This window comes from Gadus morhua, chromosome 18 (assembly GCF_902167405.1).
Source record: "Gadus morhua chromosome 18, gadMor3.0, whole genome shotgun sequence".
Classification (NCBI taxonomy): domain Eukaryota; kingdom Metazoa; phylum Chordata; class Actinopteri; order Gadiformes; family Gadidae; genus Gadus; species Gadus morhua.
The window spans coordinates 10465525-10485101 of record NC_044065.1 but is presented as its reverse complement, the minus strand read 5'-3'; the positions used below and the strand labels follow the sequence as shown (position 1 = coordinate 10485101).

General features: G+C 46.2%; 1 protein-coding gene across 8 annotated transcripts in view; it reads left to right on the top strand.

Annotated features, from left to right (window-relative positions):
- pax2b (paired box 2b) overlaps positions 1-10148 on the top strand; it is a 30880-nt gene extending 20732 nt beyond the window's left edge. For 3 of the 8 annotated variants that reach the window (XM_030340751.1, XM_030340747.1, XM_030340746.1), the window contains 4 exons: positions 3948-4232; positions 5734-5835; positions 7620-7706; positions 8049-10148. In XM_030340751.1, the coding sequence (XP_030196611.1) occupies positions 3948-4232; positions 5734-5835; positions 7620-7706; positions 8049-8170 (596 nt within the window). In that variant the 3' untranslated portion in view covers positions 8171-10148. Of the gene's footprint in view, positions 1-3947; positions 4233-5733; positions 5836-7619; positions 7707-8029 lie in introns of all 8 variants that reach the window. The other 5 variants (XM_030340750.1, XM_030340749.1, XM_030340753.1 and 2 more) reach the window with 3 other exon arrangements.
- The last annotated feature ends 9429 nt before the right edge of the window (positions 10149-19577 follow it).

Here is a 19577-nt window from a genome sequence, read left to right as displayed (position 1 = left end):
CCCCAGCGCTGATTGGAGGGAAAAAGGGACAGAGCTCACTTCCTATCTCACCCTGGTTTTATGCTGGTACAGTCTACTTGAAACAGAGGCACGCAGTGTTCCAGAGGTCATACTGGGAGAACAAGCACAGCTCTGACTTCCTGTTGGTAATTAGTATTTGCTTAGTGTTGGGTCCCCTTGGTTTTCCCCTCAGTGGTTCCATGGATAAATGGTGAAATTCAGGTGTGTGGTCTCTCTCTAATGGCTGAGCATTACAGTTGACTTATCTGCGATAAGCCTTGCAGAGGAATTTTAAGCCCCCTTCCAAAAAAAAAAGCTAGTAAATTATCTACAGCATTTAGGCTCGGATCCAATTTCAAATTAATTGTGTCTTTACGAGGGGGGGGGGGGGGGTACTGCAGATTATGTTCATCCTTAAAAAAATGCTTTCTAACACCAATTAAAATGCTTGCAGTTATTGATCTTGTTGATTTTATGTCCTGGAATTTGCATAATCTATTAGAAATGAATGATTCATGAAGTGCTCATTGCCAGAGATCAGGATTCACAGGGAACTGTGAGGCTTGAGAGATAGACATCTTTTGTGTCCTCTGCTTATCCTATTAGGGCTTGAGAAGTACCGGCAGGCCGGGCTCCAATAAGAAAGGGATTTAAAAGGCATTGTGCACATCATCGAAATTCAGAGGCAAGAAGCCACTTCCATTAAAGCATTTTCTCTCTTTTCTCTCTCTCTCGCTCTGTCTCTCTCTCTCCCTCTCCTGCACATTAATGCAGTATTACCTACTAAATAGTCCCTATTACCCCATAAAAACACCAAAGGGTTTCCGTGAATATGGGCACAGGACAATTGCATATTGTGAGGTAATTTCTATTGTTGATATGGGAAGTAATTTCTTTGATGAATTCCCTTCGAGCAATAGATTTCCATTCGTGGTGGGGGGGAGGGGTGCTTCTTATTCTTGTTTCGTTGAAACTGCTTAAAATTCATACGGTGTGAGTCTTCGGGTGGAATTTATGAATAGTTCAAGAAGAACTTCATGTGTATTTTGAGCAATAAAATGCAGAGATGGCTTCGATACCGGGGTCGAATCTCCAGGCTCCCGTATCGCTTTGGTTTCTGTATTTCCAGAAACGACTCAAGCCCACCCTAAGTCCTGTTGGCGTTTCTGTCTCTCGCCCATCGCTGAGCACTGTGGGGGTCAGGTCCTCTGAGGATTCAGTAGAAGTTTTACACATATCCATGGACTGACTGTAATGTACCACTTCGTGACGTATTCCCCGCTGGGCCTATTAACCAGACTCTCCAAGGACTTCAAACTCCCTGCGTCAATGACACTTTTCCTATCTCTTCCTTTTTTACAAGGTCCTTAAGAAGGTGCTTCTTGTCACTTCACTTCGGTCCATGTGCGTCCCTCCTCAGGGGAAGTGAGCAGTCATACACAGGTGTTTGGAAAACCCTACAGTCAATTAAGCGTCGTAGCAGCAGCAGTAGTAGTAGTAGTAGGTAGAGAGTGAGCGATCTCTGTGTGAACAAGACAGACCCACCCTTGTCCGGTGAACAGCGAGCAAGGATCAGACAGCGAGCCTGCCTTCAGTGATGTGTGGCCTAATGACAAAACCACTTGTCTCGAACCCCGCTGGGGGAACTTGGCTTGGGGGTCGGGGCTCTGAAATTAATGCTTAATTTCGCCTTGCCCCAAAAAAAAAAAAAGAAGCAAACTAACCTTTGAGCACACATTTGATAATGAATGACTTTCAGTCGTTGTTTGGGGAATTAAAGCAATTTGGCTCTCCAAACATTCTTTACTTTACTTGTAATTAATTAGGGGTGCCGAGATTTCGGGCGAGTGATAAATCGCTCGGTTCCGCGCATAGCCTAGAAATTTGAGGTCGGAGAATTTTTTTTCGTCGTTTGTTGTTGTAGCAAACATGAAGGTGTCCCCGTCATGGTAAATTTAATACTCTTGCAAGCAAAAGAGTCGTTCGCAAATGACTTTGGCTCTGTGCCAAATAAAAAAGAAGGTCACCCGGATATTTTTGTTCAGTTTTTCAGTTGGTGGTTTTATTTTTTTGGAGGGAAAACCAAACTGATGTAATTGCAAGCAACCGTATATATCATGTGGTCCATGTTCCTGTCATGTTGGAACTGGTTAAGATAAAACACATGGTGTGCTGTACTGTGCATCTCAACCATGCTTCTTCATTAATTGCCACTTTAAATAGGATCCACATGGCAATGATCGCTTTAGGGTCTTCATGCCTACTTAGTTAGCATTCTAAACATGTCTTTACCCAACCGTTTCTATGACTTCCCACTGCACAAAGAGTTTCAGATGAATAATCTAACTCAATGTTTCCTATAGAATTCAATACCTCAATTCAGTCAGGCGATATTGTACCCATGGCTCAATAGAGCCGGTTAAGAGACACTTATCGAATTAAGACAAGAAATCAACAGTCCTTTGTAACGGCCAATGCAGGGAAGGGAAAAAGAGGAGAGGAAAATAAATAGCTTGATTTGCTGGCACTCCATCTAAGGGGACCATCAATAGGAACAGTCGGTTTGAAGTAGCCCATCTTTTAATGAGAAACTAGCGCGGCGGCTCTGTTATAAAACAACATTGCTTGGAAGCAAATAATGAGGCTATCATTGCTGTACAGAAGGTTTTCTCCACTGGTGCCTCGGTGAAAGAGGCTTTAAAAGGGGGGGGGGACATTAACAGGAGTTTACGCAATCTGGGCCAACAGCATTCTGGAATATATTTACAAAAAAAAAATCGGGGGCCCTCCCGTTCAGTGGAATAACTCTGAAGTACTTAGAGGCGTTGTGTGTGCTCACATACATAACGGTGCTTATGTTTCGCAGTGATTTAGAATAGAAGAAATGTCTTGTAATATCCATGGGTCAAACAGTGCTACAGTTTAGTTTTCGCTTTAAAAAAACCTATTATGCCCTTAGGTCACCAAAACTAAGTGAAAGTGAGAATGATGTTGAAGAACTGTGACTGTATTTGACATATTTCCACCATAACACTTGTTCAAAGTTTCAATGCAAGGCTGACTATCATGTCTAGATGAGTTTAGTTTTAAATGTGTATTGGTATGGAAAGTTTTGCTCGCCGCTGGCTTTTTACTTTGAGGGGATTAAAAAGATTTAGTGTCACACTTCAGAATGCCAATTACACTGTAACTCCTTTACCGTTGAGGAATAACAATTGTCGATGTGAATGCTGTCGACTAATACAGAAAAGAATAAACAATTAGATGTACCCATGTATGCACACACACACACATGCAAACACACACACACACACACCTGCTATTTCCACCCCATAGTGCACTGGCTTGTGTCTGACTAATTCTTATTAAAATCCGGAAGGTCCTTCTTTGCTCGCCTCTCTAAAGCTCTTAATTATCTTATAACTTTCAGTCTAAACACTTTTAATGACACAGCATCGTCCTGATCCCTTGACATAAATCTTGCGCTAGAGAGCAATGGCTGGGTTATTAAATGTCCCATTTATAATTCCATATGTCATCTTATTTTGAGATGAATACAAACGATGGCTATTTAGTAAGTCGTTTTTCATCCAATAATACAGTAAATCCATGTGTGTTTGTCTGTGTGAGTCTGTGTGCCTGTGTGTACATGAGTGCATGTGTGCACAAGTACATGTGTGTGTGTGTGTGTGTGTGTGTGTGTGTGTGTGTGTGTGTGTGTGTGTGTGTGTGTGTGTGTGTGTGTGTGTGTATGTCTGTCTGTTAGCGCACGCGTCTGCAAGGCACACACAGCAAACCCATACCTAAGTGTGCCCAGTGTTCCTCATGCTGCGTGTGTGTGTGTGTGTGTGTGTGTGTGTGTGTGTGTGTGTGTGTGTGTGTGTGTGTGTGTGTGTGTGTGTGTGTGTGTGTGTGTGTGTGTGTGTGTTTCTCCTTCACTCTGGCAGAGGCCTTCATCCCTCCGACACCCTCCTCATCGTGTATTACACAGGAGCCATACGAGGCTTCCATGGCTCCCTTCACCCCCATCTCCTCCTCCTCCTCCTTCTCCTCCTACACCACCTCCACCTCCTCCTCCTCCTCCTCCTACCCGTCCTCCCTGGCTTGCCTGGGCCTCGCCGACCACCAGCACGGCCACCCTGCCGCCCTCTCACTGGAGGCCCCGGCCCATTCATTCCCGGGCCCCCGAGCCCCCCGCAACACCCAGTATGCTCACCAAGCTATACTAGCAGGTACCTCACTGATCCCACCGTCCATCCCTCCATCACTAACCCCACTCACCCCCTCCCCCGCTCACCCTACTAACACGCGAGTGGTCGACGGGCCGACACGCAGGACCACTAACAATGCGATTGATTTAAGTCTGTGATTCTTAGATGAAGTTGTTTAATTTCTAAGCACATTTGTATTATACGTTCCTAGAACCAATGATGGGACTTTTTCAGACATGAACACGCTGTTGTAGGACTTTGAGCTTGCCCGATATCCCCCTTTTACATGTGTCCAGACATCACTGTCATATGTAAATACAAATAACCCAGGTGCTAAAGGTCCCAAGTAACCTAGATACGTGTTCCACCTGCTGCTGACTACAACTGACCAACTCTGGCCAACCAATTGTTGAACCCAAACGTGTAGCTGCGAAAAACCCAGCAGCAGCGTTGGCAGCGAGAGCGGACTCTCGCCTGATTCCTCGAGAACACAGATACTGTATTATGTAGCTCGGCGGACACAGGCTAGTCACAAGGCCTCCTCATTAGAGAGCCGTCGAGAGCAGGGGGGGGTGGGGGGGTTGCCCTCTGAGACGGCCCTCGCTAGCTCTCTCTGACAATGTCGCCGGGGCCTCTTTCTGCCACAGAGGGCCCGCAACGTATCCCCCACCCCCTCTAACGTCCACTAGACCCTCTCTCTCTCTCACTAGAAAAGAGAGAGAGAGAGAGAGAGAGAGAGAGAGAGAGAGAGAGAGAGAGAGAGAGAGAGAGAGAGAGAGAGAGAGAGAGAGAGAGAGAGAGAGAGAGAGAGAGAGAGAGAGAGAGAGAGAGAGAGAGAGAGAGAGAGAGAGGGAATCAGACGTCAGCGTCAATTAAAGGAGTTGAATGTGGAGGGAACGTACGCCTTTGAGCCGAGGGGGGCTCTGTGAAGGGAGGCCAGCGCCACGCCTGGTCGTTACTGGCCCGGCTCAGACCCGGCTAATGGATAGAAGAGGAGGAGGAGGAGGAAGAGGAGGAAGAGGAGGAGGAGGAAGAGGATGCTTATGGCGTGTAGCAAGGGGAGGCTGCTATATTTAGATGGGATCAAATAGAAATTTATAGTGTGGTGGGTCTCTCGTGGCGCATATAGGTGGACGAGCGGATTGCTTTGTTTGTTCTCCACACAGTGGCCGAATCGGGTGGCGATCTCAATCGATGTTTGAAAGGCGTGGATGGAGCAGTCTTGTTTGTGGCGTTTGTGGAGGCGCAGAGAGAAAAGTGTGTGTTGGACACACAGGACTGTAGGTGGTGGCGCTCTGTCCCGTGTCTGACGGAAACGTATAGGAAAAAGGCTATGCCCGGAAGTCTAACCCTGGATTATTTGCTGTTCGTGGACAGCACTGTGTCACGTTGTGTCGTCAAACGCGGTGACACCGGTGACCCAGCTGTCATGTCTAACGATTAAGGAGGTGTGTGTCATTTTGATCTAGCGCCCCCGATGGAAATATGAATCATGTGTTTTTGTTTTCCTCTCTCCGCGCAGGTCGGGACATGGCCAACACCACCTTACCCGGGTACCCCCCCCACGTCCCACCTACAGGCCAGGGCAGCTATCCAACCTCCACCCTCGCTGGAATGGTTCCTGGTAAGCCTGAGCACTGTTCATTGGCTCATATCGCATTAGGCCACGTTTAACAGATGGAACTGTCCTCTGTGCAAACAAATGAAACAGATGAGAAGCGCACACGGGGCAACGTGTAGAAAAAACGCCCCACCAAATTGCCACCAGGAAATGCAATGAATATTGACCTGTGGGGCTAACAGACGCACACATTCCTCCATCGCCTCCCTCTCTGTGTGTGTGATTGGATTAGACAGGCTGAATAAATGATCCGATGCCGGGGAAGAGGACAGTGGCTCTCACCACCACCGGTCCTGTCCCTCCTCAATCCCCCCCCCCTCCCTCCTCTCCCCCCTCCCCTCCACCTCCCCCCTCCCCTTCCCTCCCCCATTCCCTGATTCGGCTCATTATCCGCCTTGCGTTGTCCGTTCTCATTCGGGGCCGTCAATAAAACCGTGGTCCCCGGTCTCCCTCTCTTCCCCCCCCCCCCCCCCCCCACCCCCTCCCTCCCTCTCTCCTCCATTCCCCTGCCCCGTGCCTCCTATCCCCCCCTCCCCCTCAGCCCATCCCACACTACTTAACCTGCAGTTCAGGTTCACAGCAAACAGTTAAGGGTCAAAAAGCAGCAGCAGCAGGAAGAGGGGTGTCGTTGTGTCGGCAGCGCGGGATCCCGGTGAATATTGAAATGACCGTCCCTCAGAGGCAGGTCCCGGATCGGGTTTCACCAGTGGGGGCAGGGGGGCGGGGGGGGGGGGGGAAACACCCGTTTGGTGCTACTGGGTTTCCCTTGTTCACCGGCGGCGTCACCATCACATAGGCTCAACAGCGGCGGCACAGCTGTGCTACTGAATGGCGGGTTTTAGCTTTGAGGTGATTAACCCATGCGGAGAAGGGAAGCAGATCAGGTGTACAGCTGTGTACGCAAATCATCGGCTAATCACACGCAAGGCATCAAACGGGGGTGGAGGAGGGAGTGAAGAGGGGTGTGGGGGGGGTCTCCTTGTTACTTTTGAACGAAGAGCCACCAGATTGCTCCTCCAGGTGGTTTCAACCCGTTTTTTCGGTCGTTATATTGTTTTTTTATGTTCATCACTCTCACTTTTCTGGAGTGATGTGGTTATTTAACCGTCTTATCTGACACTGTTTCCCCCAAACAGTGAAGAGCCTTAATCCAACACCGTGGTGTTTGGGTGTTTAGACGATCCATTCATCCACCTCTCTGCAACTTCTCTGAGATTTAGAGACAGGCCATAACAGCAGTAAATTAAAGCCATTTCTCACCCGCTCTTTTAAATCAAGCCTTTTATGGTCTCATAAAAGGAGGAAACACAGTGAACCAACAGCAATGCACACGGACATGCCCTTAGCCACTCGCACTGCAATGAATTTCCTCTTTTCGCCAAACGTTAGAGCTCTAACATTGAAGGTGCTACGACAGAAGATGTTAAAAGCTGTCCAAGAAGGGGCTGCAAGATTTATGGCGCCATTTCAAAATTTTAGGCATGCAGTCATTTATTACCACTAGGTATTTATTAGAATAGTACGGAACAGACTTGAGTATGAAGAATGGGCAGATATCCACAAATGGGAAAGCTGCCTTTACCGTCACATCCCGCATTGTTCAGTGTCGCATAACTTAAGTGAAATGAAAAAGAAATAAATTACTTGGTTGACTGGCCCCACATATAGATGGCTATCATTTCCCTCTCAAATTGCATCCTGTTTGAATGATGAGAAACGGCAGCATGTGAGAAGGTAATGGTTTTGACGTATTGAAATGCTAATTGATTTGTTGTTTTGTTTTTTAGGGAGCGAGTTTTCGGGAAACCCCTACTCTCATCCACAGTACACAAGTTACAACGAGGCATGGCGATTCAGCAACCCAGCACTACTAAGTGAGTAGAGGTTTACATTGGCATCATTTTTTGAACAGTATCCTAATGTTGATTATGTTTTGATAATAATAATTATTATTTATATTATTATTAAAGCATTAATGATATAAGGATACTGTTCCAAAAGTGTAATCATTATTATTATAACAATAATAGCAATCGTAACAATAATACTAAAATAACACTGTAAATAATTTTAACATAATAATTATATTTTTTGATAAACTGTTGGCTGAAGGAGGTTGACTCTGTCGTTGTGTAACAAAGAAATGGCAGTCAATATTATTGTTGTTCAAATGGCTCGTTCTTCTGTTAACTTCCAGGTTCCCCTTATTATTATAGTGCCGCATCGAGAGGCTCCGCCCCTCCCACTGCTGCCACTGCCTATGACCGTCACTAGTTACCATGGAAACCAAATCAATCTTCAGGACCATGGGCTCGGCCTCCGTATTGCCCCGGTGTGAGCGGCACGGTCGGCTGGACACTGGGCGAGCGTAGCCCCCGCTCACACAATGAGGAACTAATCTTTTTGTTTTCGCTGGGACTTCAAACTGGAAACTTCTCACTCCACAATTTTCCAACGTTCAACATCAACCCCCTCCACAACTCATCCAAGTCCACAAGACGCTCGATATTCCCAGAGACGTTGATGACTGACATTGTCATGAAGTACAAAATCCAGTGACTCCAGTAATTCAAAATGAAGAGAGCTCATTTACAAAGAGCCATCAACACGCTGAGACAGCTTTTGGAAGGTTCCAGCACAAGTTTTATTTATTTTTTTGTTTCTCCGTCACGGAACATCCACGAGACGTTGTACATTCTCTGTGGAACGTATCAAGAGGTCTGCCCCCCGTGAGCTTGCAGTCTATCAGCTTCCGTCTCCCCGTCGGTCTTCCACTCACAGGGCCGTGCAGCGAGAGAGAGGCGTGCATAGGACATTGGTGATGCCAACCGGGGTGGTGGCTGTTGTGTTTTTCTAGGATTTTTACGTTGATCCATCTTGAACTTGCAGTTACTAATTAACCAAACCAACCCCGACATTCAGCATGAATATTGCGCTTCAACGGATGCTGTGAGAAGATTAGGATATGTTCTCTGTGAAACACAATCAAGATGTAAAAATAAAAGTACAAAAAAAAATATGATGAAGAAGCATTGATTTAAAAAAAGAAATGGAGGGAGCCATGAACCTATATTATTATGGCCCTCTGTTTGCAAGGTTTCAATAAACTAGTAAATATATTCTTAAAATAATTTTTTATTTCATTTTTATAATTGGTAATGACTTGTGTTGTCTTACTATAGCAGACTGCTTGACGATAGCATTTTCGATTTCTTTATCAGGATAAAAAAAATTAAACGGATCATCCAGGCAACATCTTTGTGTTAATTTTGCACTATTTTGGAGGTTTGCCTCGTTGCTGAGGCAGGATGATGCCTACAGCGATGAGGACGGGGTTTGATTGAGTACGATGTGCGAAGGCAAACGCGAGTCGAAAAACATTTTTGGGAAGTGAAAAAGGCACTTGTGGTTTCAAATGGTTGTTGTTCTTCACTCTGATATGCATTTGTAATTAAAGGCTTTAGTAATGGTTTACTACTGTTTGACAGGCCCGCTGGATTTATTTTGTTTGTTATCTCACTGCCTTTACATGCACTATTGCTATTTACAGTACGTTGGACCTTATGAACCCTCCTTTTTAAGTTGATTAAGTCTTTGGCATTTAACTACAGCATTGGATTTGAGTCTTTCAAAAAACAATTTTCAAATCAACATTGCTGTTGCTACATTTGACAGCAATTATGCAAACAAGGCTATAAATACATTAACCAAATTCACTCTGATAACACTCTTAGTCAACAATGAAGCAAAGAATTCAGCGAACAGCAGGACCATTTTTCCGTTAATGCCTTAAACCTGTTTTCCTGCAAGCACACACGACTCTGTGTGTTTTTAAGCCAAGGTGTTATGAAGGTGAAATTTGTCTCGAAAAATCAAGGGATGGACTGTTTAAAAGATCCCTCAGACTATTGCTGCAACTGAATGTATTTATTGCATTTGCCAAAGACTTATTTCTCGTTATTGTTTATTTACAGCCTCCCTATAATCGTCATGAGAGCAGTATTATTATTATAATTATTATTGGTAAAAACACCAATTCCTCATGATTAAAGTATATGTATAAATTCTATGCAGTGCAAAGATGGTCCTCATATGCATATTGAGCTGTCACCCTAAAGGTAGGTGGATATTATTTAATGTTATTTACAAATTGTTCGTTATTAGATTATTATTTTTTCGGTGAGTGTTGTGTGAAGACACCCCTTCTGTAAATACAGTCAAAGAAAACTTGTCATTCTTGTTCATTGGTATTATCACTTTCATTATACTGGTCTCACTTGTACAAAAATAAAAGTGTCTGAAATCTTTTACGTAAAGGGGCTGCAGCACTGTCTTTCCGATTCTGTTAAACTGGTGTCGAAAGAGAAAGCACAATATCATAGTCAAAACCATAATACGAGAGAGAAAATACTGTATCAATATTTTTGAAAGAAATGACGAATTCAGATTAGATATACTTTGACATAACTCCCCTAGCAAAGTGTCTGCCCCTAAACTTGACATCTCTAAACACAACGTCTGTGTGTCACGAGCTAAATGGGTCTCAGCTCCCCCTATATACGGCCAGCCAAGTGCACCTCACGTACAATGTGGAAATCGTGTCTGAGTTGACTAATTACCCGGTCTTTAGCAAATCTCCAGTGTTTAAACAAAGGCTGTCTAAACAAACACCGTGCTGTAATGAATTCGCTGAATTAATGAGAACATTTTGAGATAAACGTATTGACTTTCTCCTGATATAAAGATCCTGTGGTGACTGTGAAGGGGGCTACAGTGAGAAAGAGCCTCTGAATCTGTTTTTTCTCTCTCTCTCTCCATGATTTGGATCAGTGAGCAGCACATAACACTGTTTAACCTCGCTGTGCCTTTTTGGTAAAGCTGAATTAATTTTTCTAGCAGTTTGCCTCAATTCAATTTGTGGTAAGTTGCAGTGAGAGGTTTATGCATGAAATCCCTCTTAGAGCTTATTTTCTCTCCTTTTCTGCTGTAATCCCTCCAGTACCCCTGCCACTCTGTGTGACTTAGGGATATCATAATTGATTTACAACAAGTGGACACTGTGCTGACTCCTGTCCTTGTGTGATTTTAGAAGAATTTAGGTTTGTGTGCAAGATAATGACAATCAACAAAGAGAGAAGTATAAATGTAATAGGATGTCAGACATGTGTGTCTGTTGTGAACAGCAATAATATTCCATTTGCATGTTCGCTCAAACTCTGACCCCTCTAATTTTGCCAATCATTCATTGCAATGCAGCACTATTATATTTTGCTGTATCCAGTTGGGATGCATGGGAAATAAACAAAATCCCCCAAATATATGCAATTTCTACCAAATCGCAACAACCTTATATGGACGAAATTCATAGGTTCACACCATATACAGTACAGCATGACTTGAGTTGGTACTGCTGTATGTGTTTGTTATTCAAAGACATTGTGATTTGAGATGAAGGGGGAAAAAAAGAAAGAAAAAAACTCTTCCCTCTGCCTCTTCCCCTAGACGGGTATTCCCAGTGGTGAAATTATTCCATTTGGAGGATAACTTTTATTTGTCATACTCCTGTCGAAATTGGCATCTCTGGTTTGTCTTAAAGAAACCATTACACTGAAAAGCTGGATGCATCCGTCAATCAAGTGCATCTCCGCAACGTTATGCCAGATGATGGCATCATATTTTCATACACACATGTGTATATATATATATATCCAAATTAGAAAGGCACTAAAGGGCACCTGTCTTGTGCTTTTGCTACCCACAAAGAATTGTTATTCTGATGACCTATATCCGAGCAGTCATTCAAACTCATTCAATAGCTTGCATTATAATGCCCAAATAACAATGGCAATGTACCGTGACACTAAACTCACACAGATCATGCGCACCAAGCACTGTGACCACTACAGTCGGCCCTACGTCGGTCCTTCCGTGGAAATGGATTTGTCAAACCTCGTATCAGTGTACAGCGTGTTATACTGTTCATCGTAGCGCCACGATGGCAGAGCTAACTGTTTAACACAGAGCTGCTCTGTACTGCTACTCCCAAAGCCGTACTGCCGTCTATAATTTGGTTGCCAGGCCGCATGTGTGTGTGTGTGTGTGTGTGTGTGTGTGTGTGTGTGTGTGTGTGTGTGTGTGTGTGTATGTGTCTGTGTGTGTGTCAAGTGTACAATAAATCCTCTGGATGTTATCATTCCGCAGAGACACGTCAGGAAGCAGAGGGGAAGGGAGGGAGGAGGAGGGGGAGGAGGGTGCTTCCAAGATATGAAAACGCAATTCACGTCTTTATATCCGAATCCTAGTTTGGCATTATGAAACAGGAAATAGATCTGCTGCTTTATGTGCTGTATCTAATTGGATTTCCCGATGTATAATACGATACTTCACCGGTATCCATCACTTGCTGCGGCTGGACCTGTTTGCATGGAGGTGTCAGTGGGGCAGCCTTGCTTGTTATGATGCCTGAGCAGCAATTATGAGGTAATTTTTGACTCTTTGCTGGGCGAGGCCATGCAGCAGAGACTCAGGGGGTGGGGGGGGGGGGGGGTTCCTAATGAGTGAACATTGATTGATTGGCCGTAATAAGTTCTCCGCTCGACCAAAAGAGTATGAGGAGGAGAAGATAAGAAGATAAAAAACGTAAAAAAAGAGAGGTGGGGGGATGGGGGAAGGTTGAAGGCGTCGACGTGCCAAAATGACGGCACACACACACTTAAACGAGCCCAACGACCGGGTATCATTTTCGTTCATCAGGTGAGGCGGTCCGACGACACTTTGCGTCCGATACATCGCCAGGGACCGCAGCCCGTCGGGGGGGGGGCCGGCTGCCTTGGCCCGGTCCACACTGAGTCCGCCACGCCGGCCCCTGTGAAGCCCCCCCCGTGCCAACCCCAGAGCCAAACCTCATTTACCCTTCACCAGTAAATAATTACCCTAATGGCTATTGTGTGATACATGATGCAATTAAAGGCCCTAATGCAATGTGCCTCACTTAGTGAACGTGTCAGAGCACCACAACATAACAGGGCTGCCGGCTCCAACGCTCCGCTGGCGGTGATGGTGGTGGGCAGCAGGCTGGAGGAATGGAGGGCTTTGGAGGTGGGCTGGTGGGGATGGAGGGAGTGAGGGGTGGAGGCACCTTACCGGCCCTGCCTAATGGGGATATCATCCAAAGCAGGCAGTGGGGGCTCCCTAATCAGCTGGATCTGTCAGTCGGACCTGTTTGTTTGAAACCCAAGGAGCCCTGCAACATTTGGATGGGGGGGGGGGGGGGGGGGGGTCCCGCAACACACACACACAGATATACACATGAACATGCACACAAACTCAGTCACTCAATCACACACACACATACACAAATGCCAACACCCAGACAGACAGACAGACAGACAGACAGACAGACAGACAGACAGACAGACAGACAGACAGACAGAAACACACACTCAAACACCCACACAAATAACACACACACACACACACAAAGAAAGGAACTGATAGGAGAAGTTAAAGCGGGAAAGGGCAGAATTAAGATCAACGCAGCAAACCCCCCCACCACCACCACCCCTCCCTCTCCCCTATCCTTCCCCCCCTAACCCCAGCATCTCCATCGCGGCTCCCCTCCCCCCCTCCTCACCCACACACCCCCATTCACTGTCAGGCCAAACACATGATGAATTGCCCTGTCAACAGAATTCATTCAGGGACCAATTAATTCAGCAGAAATGAACTAGAGCCATCAGTCGCTGAAAAACTCGGAGCAAAGAGAGAGCAAAAGTAGCTCCCTTTGTATCGCTCGCTCAGCAAGGGCCGAGAGACAGCCACGGAGACACACGGGGAGGGTGAGGGAGAGAGGGAGAGAAGTTGGAGAGAGCCAAAGAGAGGGAGAGAGGAGTATAAAGAGAGAGGGTTAGATAAAAGGATGATCAAATGATGGAGAGCAAAAGGATAGCGAGGCATTAGGGGAGAGAGAGAGAGAGACAGGGAGAGAGGGGGCGAGAGAGAGAGAGAGGGAGAGAGGGGGCGAGAGAGAGAGAGAGAGGGGGCGAGAGAGAGAGAGAGAGAGAGAGAGAGAGAGAGGGGGCGAGAGAGAGAGAGAGAGAGGGGCGAGAGAGAGAGAGAGAGAGAGAGAGAGAGAGAGAGAGAGAGAGAGAGAGAGAGAGAGAGAGAGAGAGAGAGAGAGAGAGAGAGAGAGAGAGAGAGAGAGAGAGAGAGAACGAGAGAGAGAGAGAGAGAGAGAGAGAGAGAGAGAGAGAGAGAGAGCGCCAGGGGAGTCCAGTGGAAGTTAGCCTGACAGGAATTGGTCATTTAATGCTTTAGCGCACTGGAGACAGCCGCTGTCATACAGGAAGCCATGACAGGACTCCCCTGGTACTTTATTTATTAATTATCCAGAGCAGCAAGGGGCATTTCACTGTCTCACTCCGGGTGCGTCAACTCGACTTCTTGTCATTCCCCTCCATAAACAGGTCCTTTAGGCTCAAACAGGAAGACACCCCGAGTGCAGGATTCTGCTGTAATTGTGACTTTATGTTCAGTTTCTATTTATAGCTGTTGAGTATTGATGCCCACCTACTGAAGTGTTTTCGCAGACTCGGTACTGCAGAGATGTAAGTAATGGTGCATCCATCTTTGAAATGCAAGGTTTGTTGATTAACTCGTTGAGTCGTCACGGGGATGAAATAATGATAATCCTGTGATAACTGACTAACTAAAAGGCTGTAATAATCATGTTTTCTAAAATAAAATAAAATGTATGACATGGAGGGTCACATATTAATAATATGGTCAATATAAATAAAGTAAAACAGTTTACTCTCAAAACCCTCAGAATGCAACAGGACATTCATGGTTTCAATAGAGAAAAACACAACAGCCTTTGAGTGGTAAACTAAAGTAAACGCTCTCCATTTCACCTAAACAATTAAAGGGGCCAATGTCAAGAACCCATGTGTTAATGTACAAAATTATGTATAACACATTGGGCAGAATGCCCTGTAGCTACATTATAGATAGTGTAACAACACCTATAAAACAATAACATTATACAACTCTTGACGTGGTTATAATACTATCATACCAGAAACGTTGATGTCCACATTTACATCAAACAGTGAACATGGTTGCATCACATTAATGAATTACAAGACGTTATATTTAGCCCTTTTGGCGGGAAATTCTCAGAACGAGGGTGATGGTGAACAGGCTCAGAAACAAGCTATCTCTTGGATACGTCCAACTCGTACCGCCCACCTCAACAACGAAAACTTAACCTTGCATCGTCCAGCCAGCCTTCCTCAAAGCACATTACTCAAACCCTGGTTCTGGCTAACGGAGGCGTAACCGTAGAGGCCTGACGTGGTGTCTCCATGGCTCGCGCGGCGGCGGACGTAGCTCTTTCGGCGGTGGGAACGTGATGAGGCCCGTGGTTGACCTATCTAAGTCACAGGTTTGATCTCTCCCTATTGTGTTGTTGCCGATCAGCCCGGTGAATATTTCATGGGATTCTTTTCTTTTGGCTCGCGGCGTACCCCGATGTAACAGGAGGCTAAAGGGGGCAGCTGCAAAGCCTCTTACGCTATCAGGTATTGCCTCAGGTCCCGGGACAACCCAGGACAACAACACGCAACCCAAGGACCACCGGGCTACTCCCCAATGACCACGTCGTCCGACCAACAGCTTTCTTAGGCTTGAGGTGACCCATGGACATGTAGAGGAAGGCCCTCGTGAAGAAATGCATGGGAGCTAGACACAAATACACACAAACATACACCAGAGTCATGGTCCCGAAATGTCATTGAGGGGGGGGGGGGGGGGGGGGCAGTGTGCCAGCCAACATCCCCACACCCCCAAACACACACACACACACACACACACACACAACCACAAACCACCACCAGTAAAAAACGTTGATCAGTGGGAATCTTCAGCAGCGACTTCAACCAAAAAACAACAACAAAAACAACAGGCGATGAACGGAGAGGAGGAAGACGAGGATAAAGAGGAGATTGGGTCTGCGGTATATAATTAATTAAATGAGACTAATTAGGAACATGAGAGCAGGTGCCAGGCTATGGGCTGACAGCACAGACAGCCAGACAACAGAAAGAAAAGGGAGGGGGGTTGTGGAAGAGAGAGAGAGAGAGAGAGAGAGAGAGAGAGAGAGAGAGAGAGAGAGAGAGAGAGAGAGAGAGAGAGAGAGAGAGAGAGAGAGAGAGAGAGAGAGAGAGAGAGAGAGAGAGAGAGAGAGAGAGAGAGAGAGAGAGAGAGAGAGAGAGAGAGAGAAACTATGGGTAAGGGGTGTAACATGACAAGAGGAGGGACAGAGGCAACTTTCTGTGTTTTGTCACATGAAACCCTCCAAGGAATATATATGTGACAGAAACCGTAGACCTAGACGCCATGGGGGTCTATTGCCTTTGTTTAAGACAGATTTTCATTTTGCCAATTTGAGGTTTATGCAAGCGAGAGATCGCTCCGCTAATTATGACTGCCTGGGCGAGGAGGAGTTGCGTAACCGAGCACAGACACGAGATACCTCTAACTGAGTAAATGAATATGCATGCACACTTTATTGGAGGGGACGGATGAAAAAAGAGGGGAGGGGGGTGTTGGGGGAGGGTGTTATGTATTTGTCAAACTCAGCGCTGCATCAGTGACTGTACTGTAAGGGGCGGTGTGCTGGTGCAGTTAATCATGGTGAAATATATCCCAAAAACAAGCGCTCACTCAAAACACGTTCAAATTGTCTCAGACAGAAATACCTCCAGACTGGTTGAATACTAACAACTATTACAATTAAAGAAACAGTGTTATTTCAAAGCCTGTAACCCTGTGTTTCCTGTGCAATCCAAGTGAGACAGAGAGATAGCAAGGAATGCTGCATGGTTAGGGCCACAACCTGTATTTTTATTTCCAACAAAGACCAAAAAAGCTCTTCTATCCCTCTATCCTGTTTCACCCCAGTGAGGTAAGCGACATCGGGGCGTGCATGTCCAGTGTTCACAGCAGGGGAGGACTGAGGACTGAGAGAGGCACGGGGCCTATTTTATCACAATTTACTCACTAACCAGTTACAAATGTGGCATGTGATGACAATAATGAGCCTTGATGTCACTTAGCCTTCGGACCGTGTGTGTGTGCGTGTGCGTGCGCACTCATGTGCGCGTGTGTGTGTGTGTCCCGAGTCCGCCAGCCACTTTAAGGTCTCCTGCTCACAAGGTGACAGACACCTCAGTTAGAGGGAGAAAGCGAGAGAGACAGAAAGAAGTAGAGAGAGAGAGACAGACTGCGTTGGAGGGAGAGCAAGAAAGTGAGAACAAGATAGAGAACGAGGGAGAGAAAGAGAGAGAGAGAAAGAGAGCAAGAGAGAGCGTTGGAGAGAGAGAGCGTTGGAGAGAGAGAGAGCGAGAGCGAGAGCGAGAGAGAGCACTGCACCGCAAACAGCATTATAAATTACTGTAGATCCTATTTGTGTCAGTGGAGGCAAGCGAGGGGAAAATTCAACATCAGCCCTATTTATTCATTTACTTATTCCCCGGCACGGCCCCGGGCTCACCGCTGCTCAGAAGGGCTCAGGGCACTCTCTGCACCTTGCTCTTCTGACTCACAAACAAATGTTGTGGGTTTTTCCTTTTTTAAGTAAGACGCATAGGCATTGCAGAGGCACTGGTGCAATCACAGTGAATCAGGGGAACGCACTAACAACGCGCCACAGTACAGTACATGCACTCGTGAAACCGTGCTTACTGTTGACCTCTATGTTCGTAGTAGTTTTATAAAGGAGTTGGCTTGGACATTTATTGTGGATGTTGAGAAAATTCAAGATATTTTCAAGATGTGGGACATTACAATGAATTCTGTGAGTTTTGTGATCTATTCAGATGCATAAAGTATGCCTGGGCTTCATTGACCTCTCTGATGACTATGTTCATGTAGAATATGTAATGTACAGAGAGAGCTATGTAGGACTCTTGTGCCGTGTAGGCTCTTTATCAAGAATCCTTGACCACTTACCTTTATGACTCAAATACAATGTAATGCTGCAGAGAACCCAGGACCAAAGTGCGGTGTGTGCTTTTAAATTCTCCTGCTACCGTTTCCAAAAGGCTAACCCTCTCTTGGAAACAGAAGAGAGGAGCTGTTCCTTCTTTAAATGATCTAGGGGGGATGCCTTGGATGTGCAACACCATTAGTTTGACTAAATAGCATCGGCCAGTGACTCAAGCAGTTGTAAATGGCACAATTAACAGGCTGAGCGGGGAGAGGTGTATCCAATTTGAAAGCCTTCTTTTTTAATCCATCATCTGTGATCACCCAAAAAGCTGAGCTATGGGCTTTTACATTAATCAGGTTAATTCCAAGTAATATGTCAACATTGTAATCAAAAATTAGCACACTCTAGCAAAAAAGCGTAATGGCCAAGCGCCACACACACACATACAAACACACACACATGCCTCTTGCCTTCACAAAGTGCGTGGTGTGGTTGTGTGGACAAGATAATGTTTTATCCATTATTTTCCAAAGGGGCTATGTCTTAGCTTGGTGGTAGCCTCGTGCTAGCTTTATCTCAGCAGTGCACGTTTGCTAAACGGTTGCCTTCTACCACATTGACAGAGACAGAGAGAGGAGAAAGACAGAGATAGAGAGGGAGATAGAGAGAGCGACAGAGAGAAATAGAGTGTGTGTATAGGGGAGAGAGAGAGACAGGTGAGAGAACAGAATAACAACATATTTGCTTAACGGTTGCCTGCTACCATTCACAAACAGAGAGAGAGAGAGAGAGAGAGAGAGAGAGAGAGAGAGAGAGAGAGAGAGAGAGAGAGAGAGAGAGAGAGAGAGAGAGAGAGAGAGAGAGAGAGAGAGAGAGAGAGAGAGAGAGAAAATATCAGATAGGAAAGGAGAGATAGGAGTGAGAGAGAATAACAGATAGGAGAGGAAAGGGGCGATAGGGGAGGAAAGGAGAGAGACACACACATATGTACACACACACACACACACACACACACACACACACACACACCAATACAAACACGTACAAGTAGACGCGCGCAGATTAGACTGCGGTCTACATAGCAACGGGCCACAGTGGATAGTTTAAGCACCAACGCATGGGGAGGTGTTGACAAGCTTTCTTAACACACACATCCCTTGTTCCTCGCTCCCTTCCCCTTTACACGCCCTCCGTCCCAGTGCCCCCGGAACCCTAATCCCCGGTTGCACTTGCTCCGTGACCCCGGCAGGTGCATTTGGGGAATTTATAAACACAGCTGGTGCGTCTCAGGGCTTTAGAAGAAAAAAAGAAAGAAGCCCGATCCTCGCGTCGTAGCCTACCTCAACCCCCCCTTCCCAAAGCACACAACTCGAGTTAATCAGCATGCCGTGTTAAGCCTGGATTCATGGCGGCGATGGCAACAACGTATCGCAATGTCCCGTGAAATCGATCATGTACTGCGTGCATATGGATTCGCGCAAACAGTAACACGTTGCGGCGCACAATGAATGCATCGTCTAAATAGCTCGTCCGCACCGGCCGGCCGTGCTGGCCTGTGATGTAGGCCCTATGTACGGGTAACCGGACCCCGTGGCATGGCCGTTATGGCCCCTTGGCCCCGTGCCACTCCTGAAACTTGATGACGCCGACGTTCAACAATGGGGGGGGGGGTGCGCCCCTGCTGCTGCTCCCCGATTGTGCATCGGTTCACTTTGCAGACGTTCACGTTGCACTTGGCTCTGCATTTAAAGTT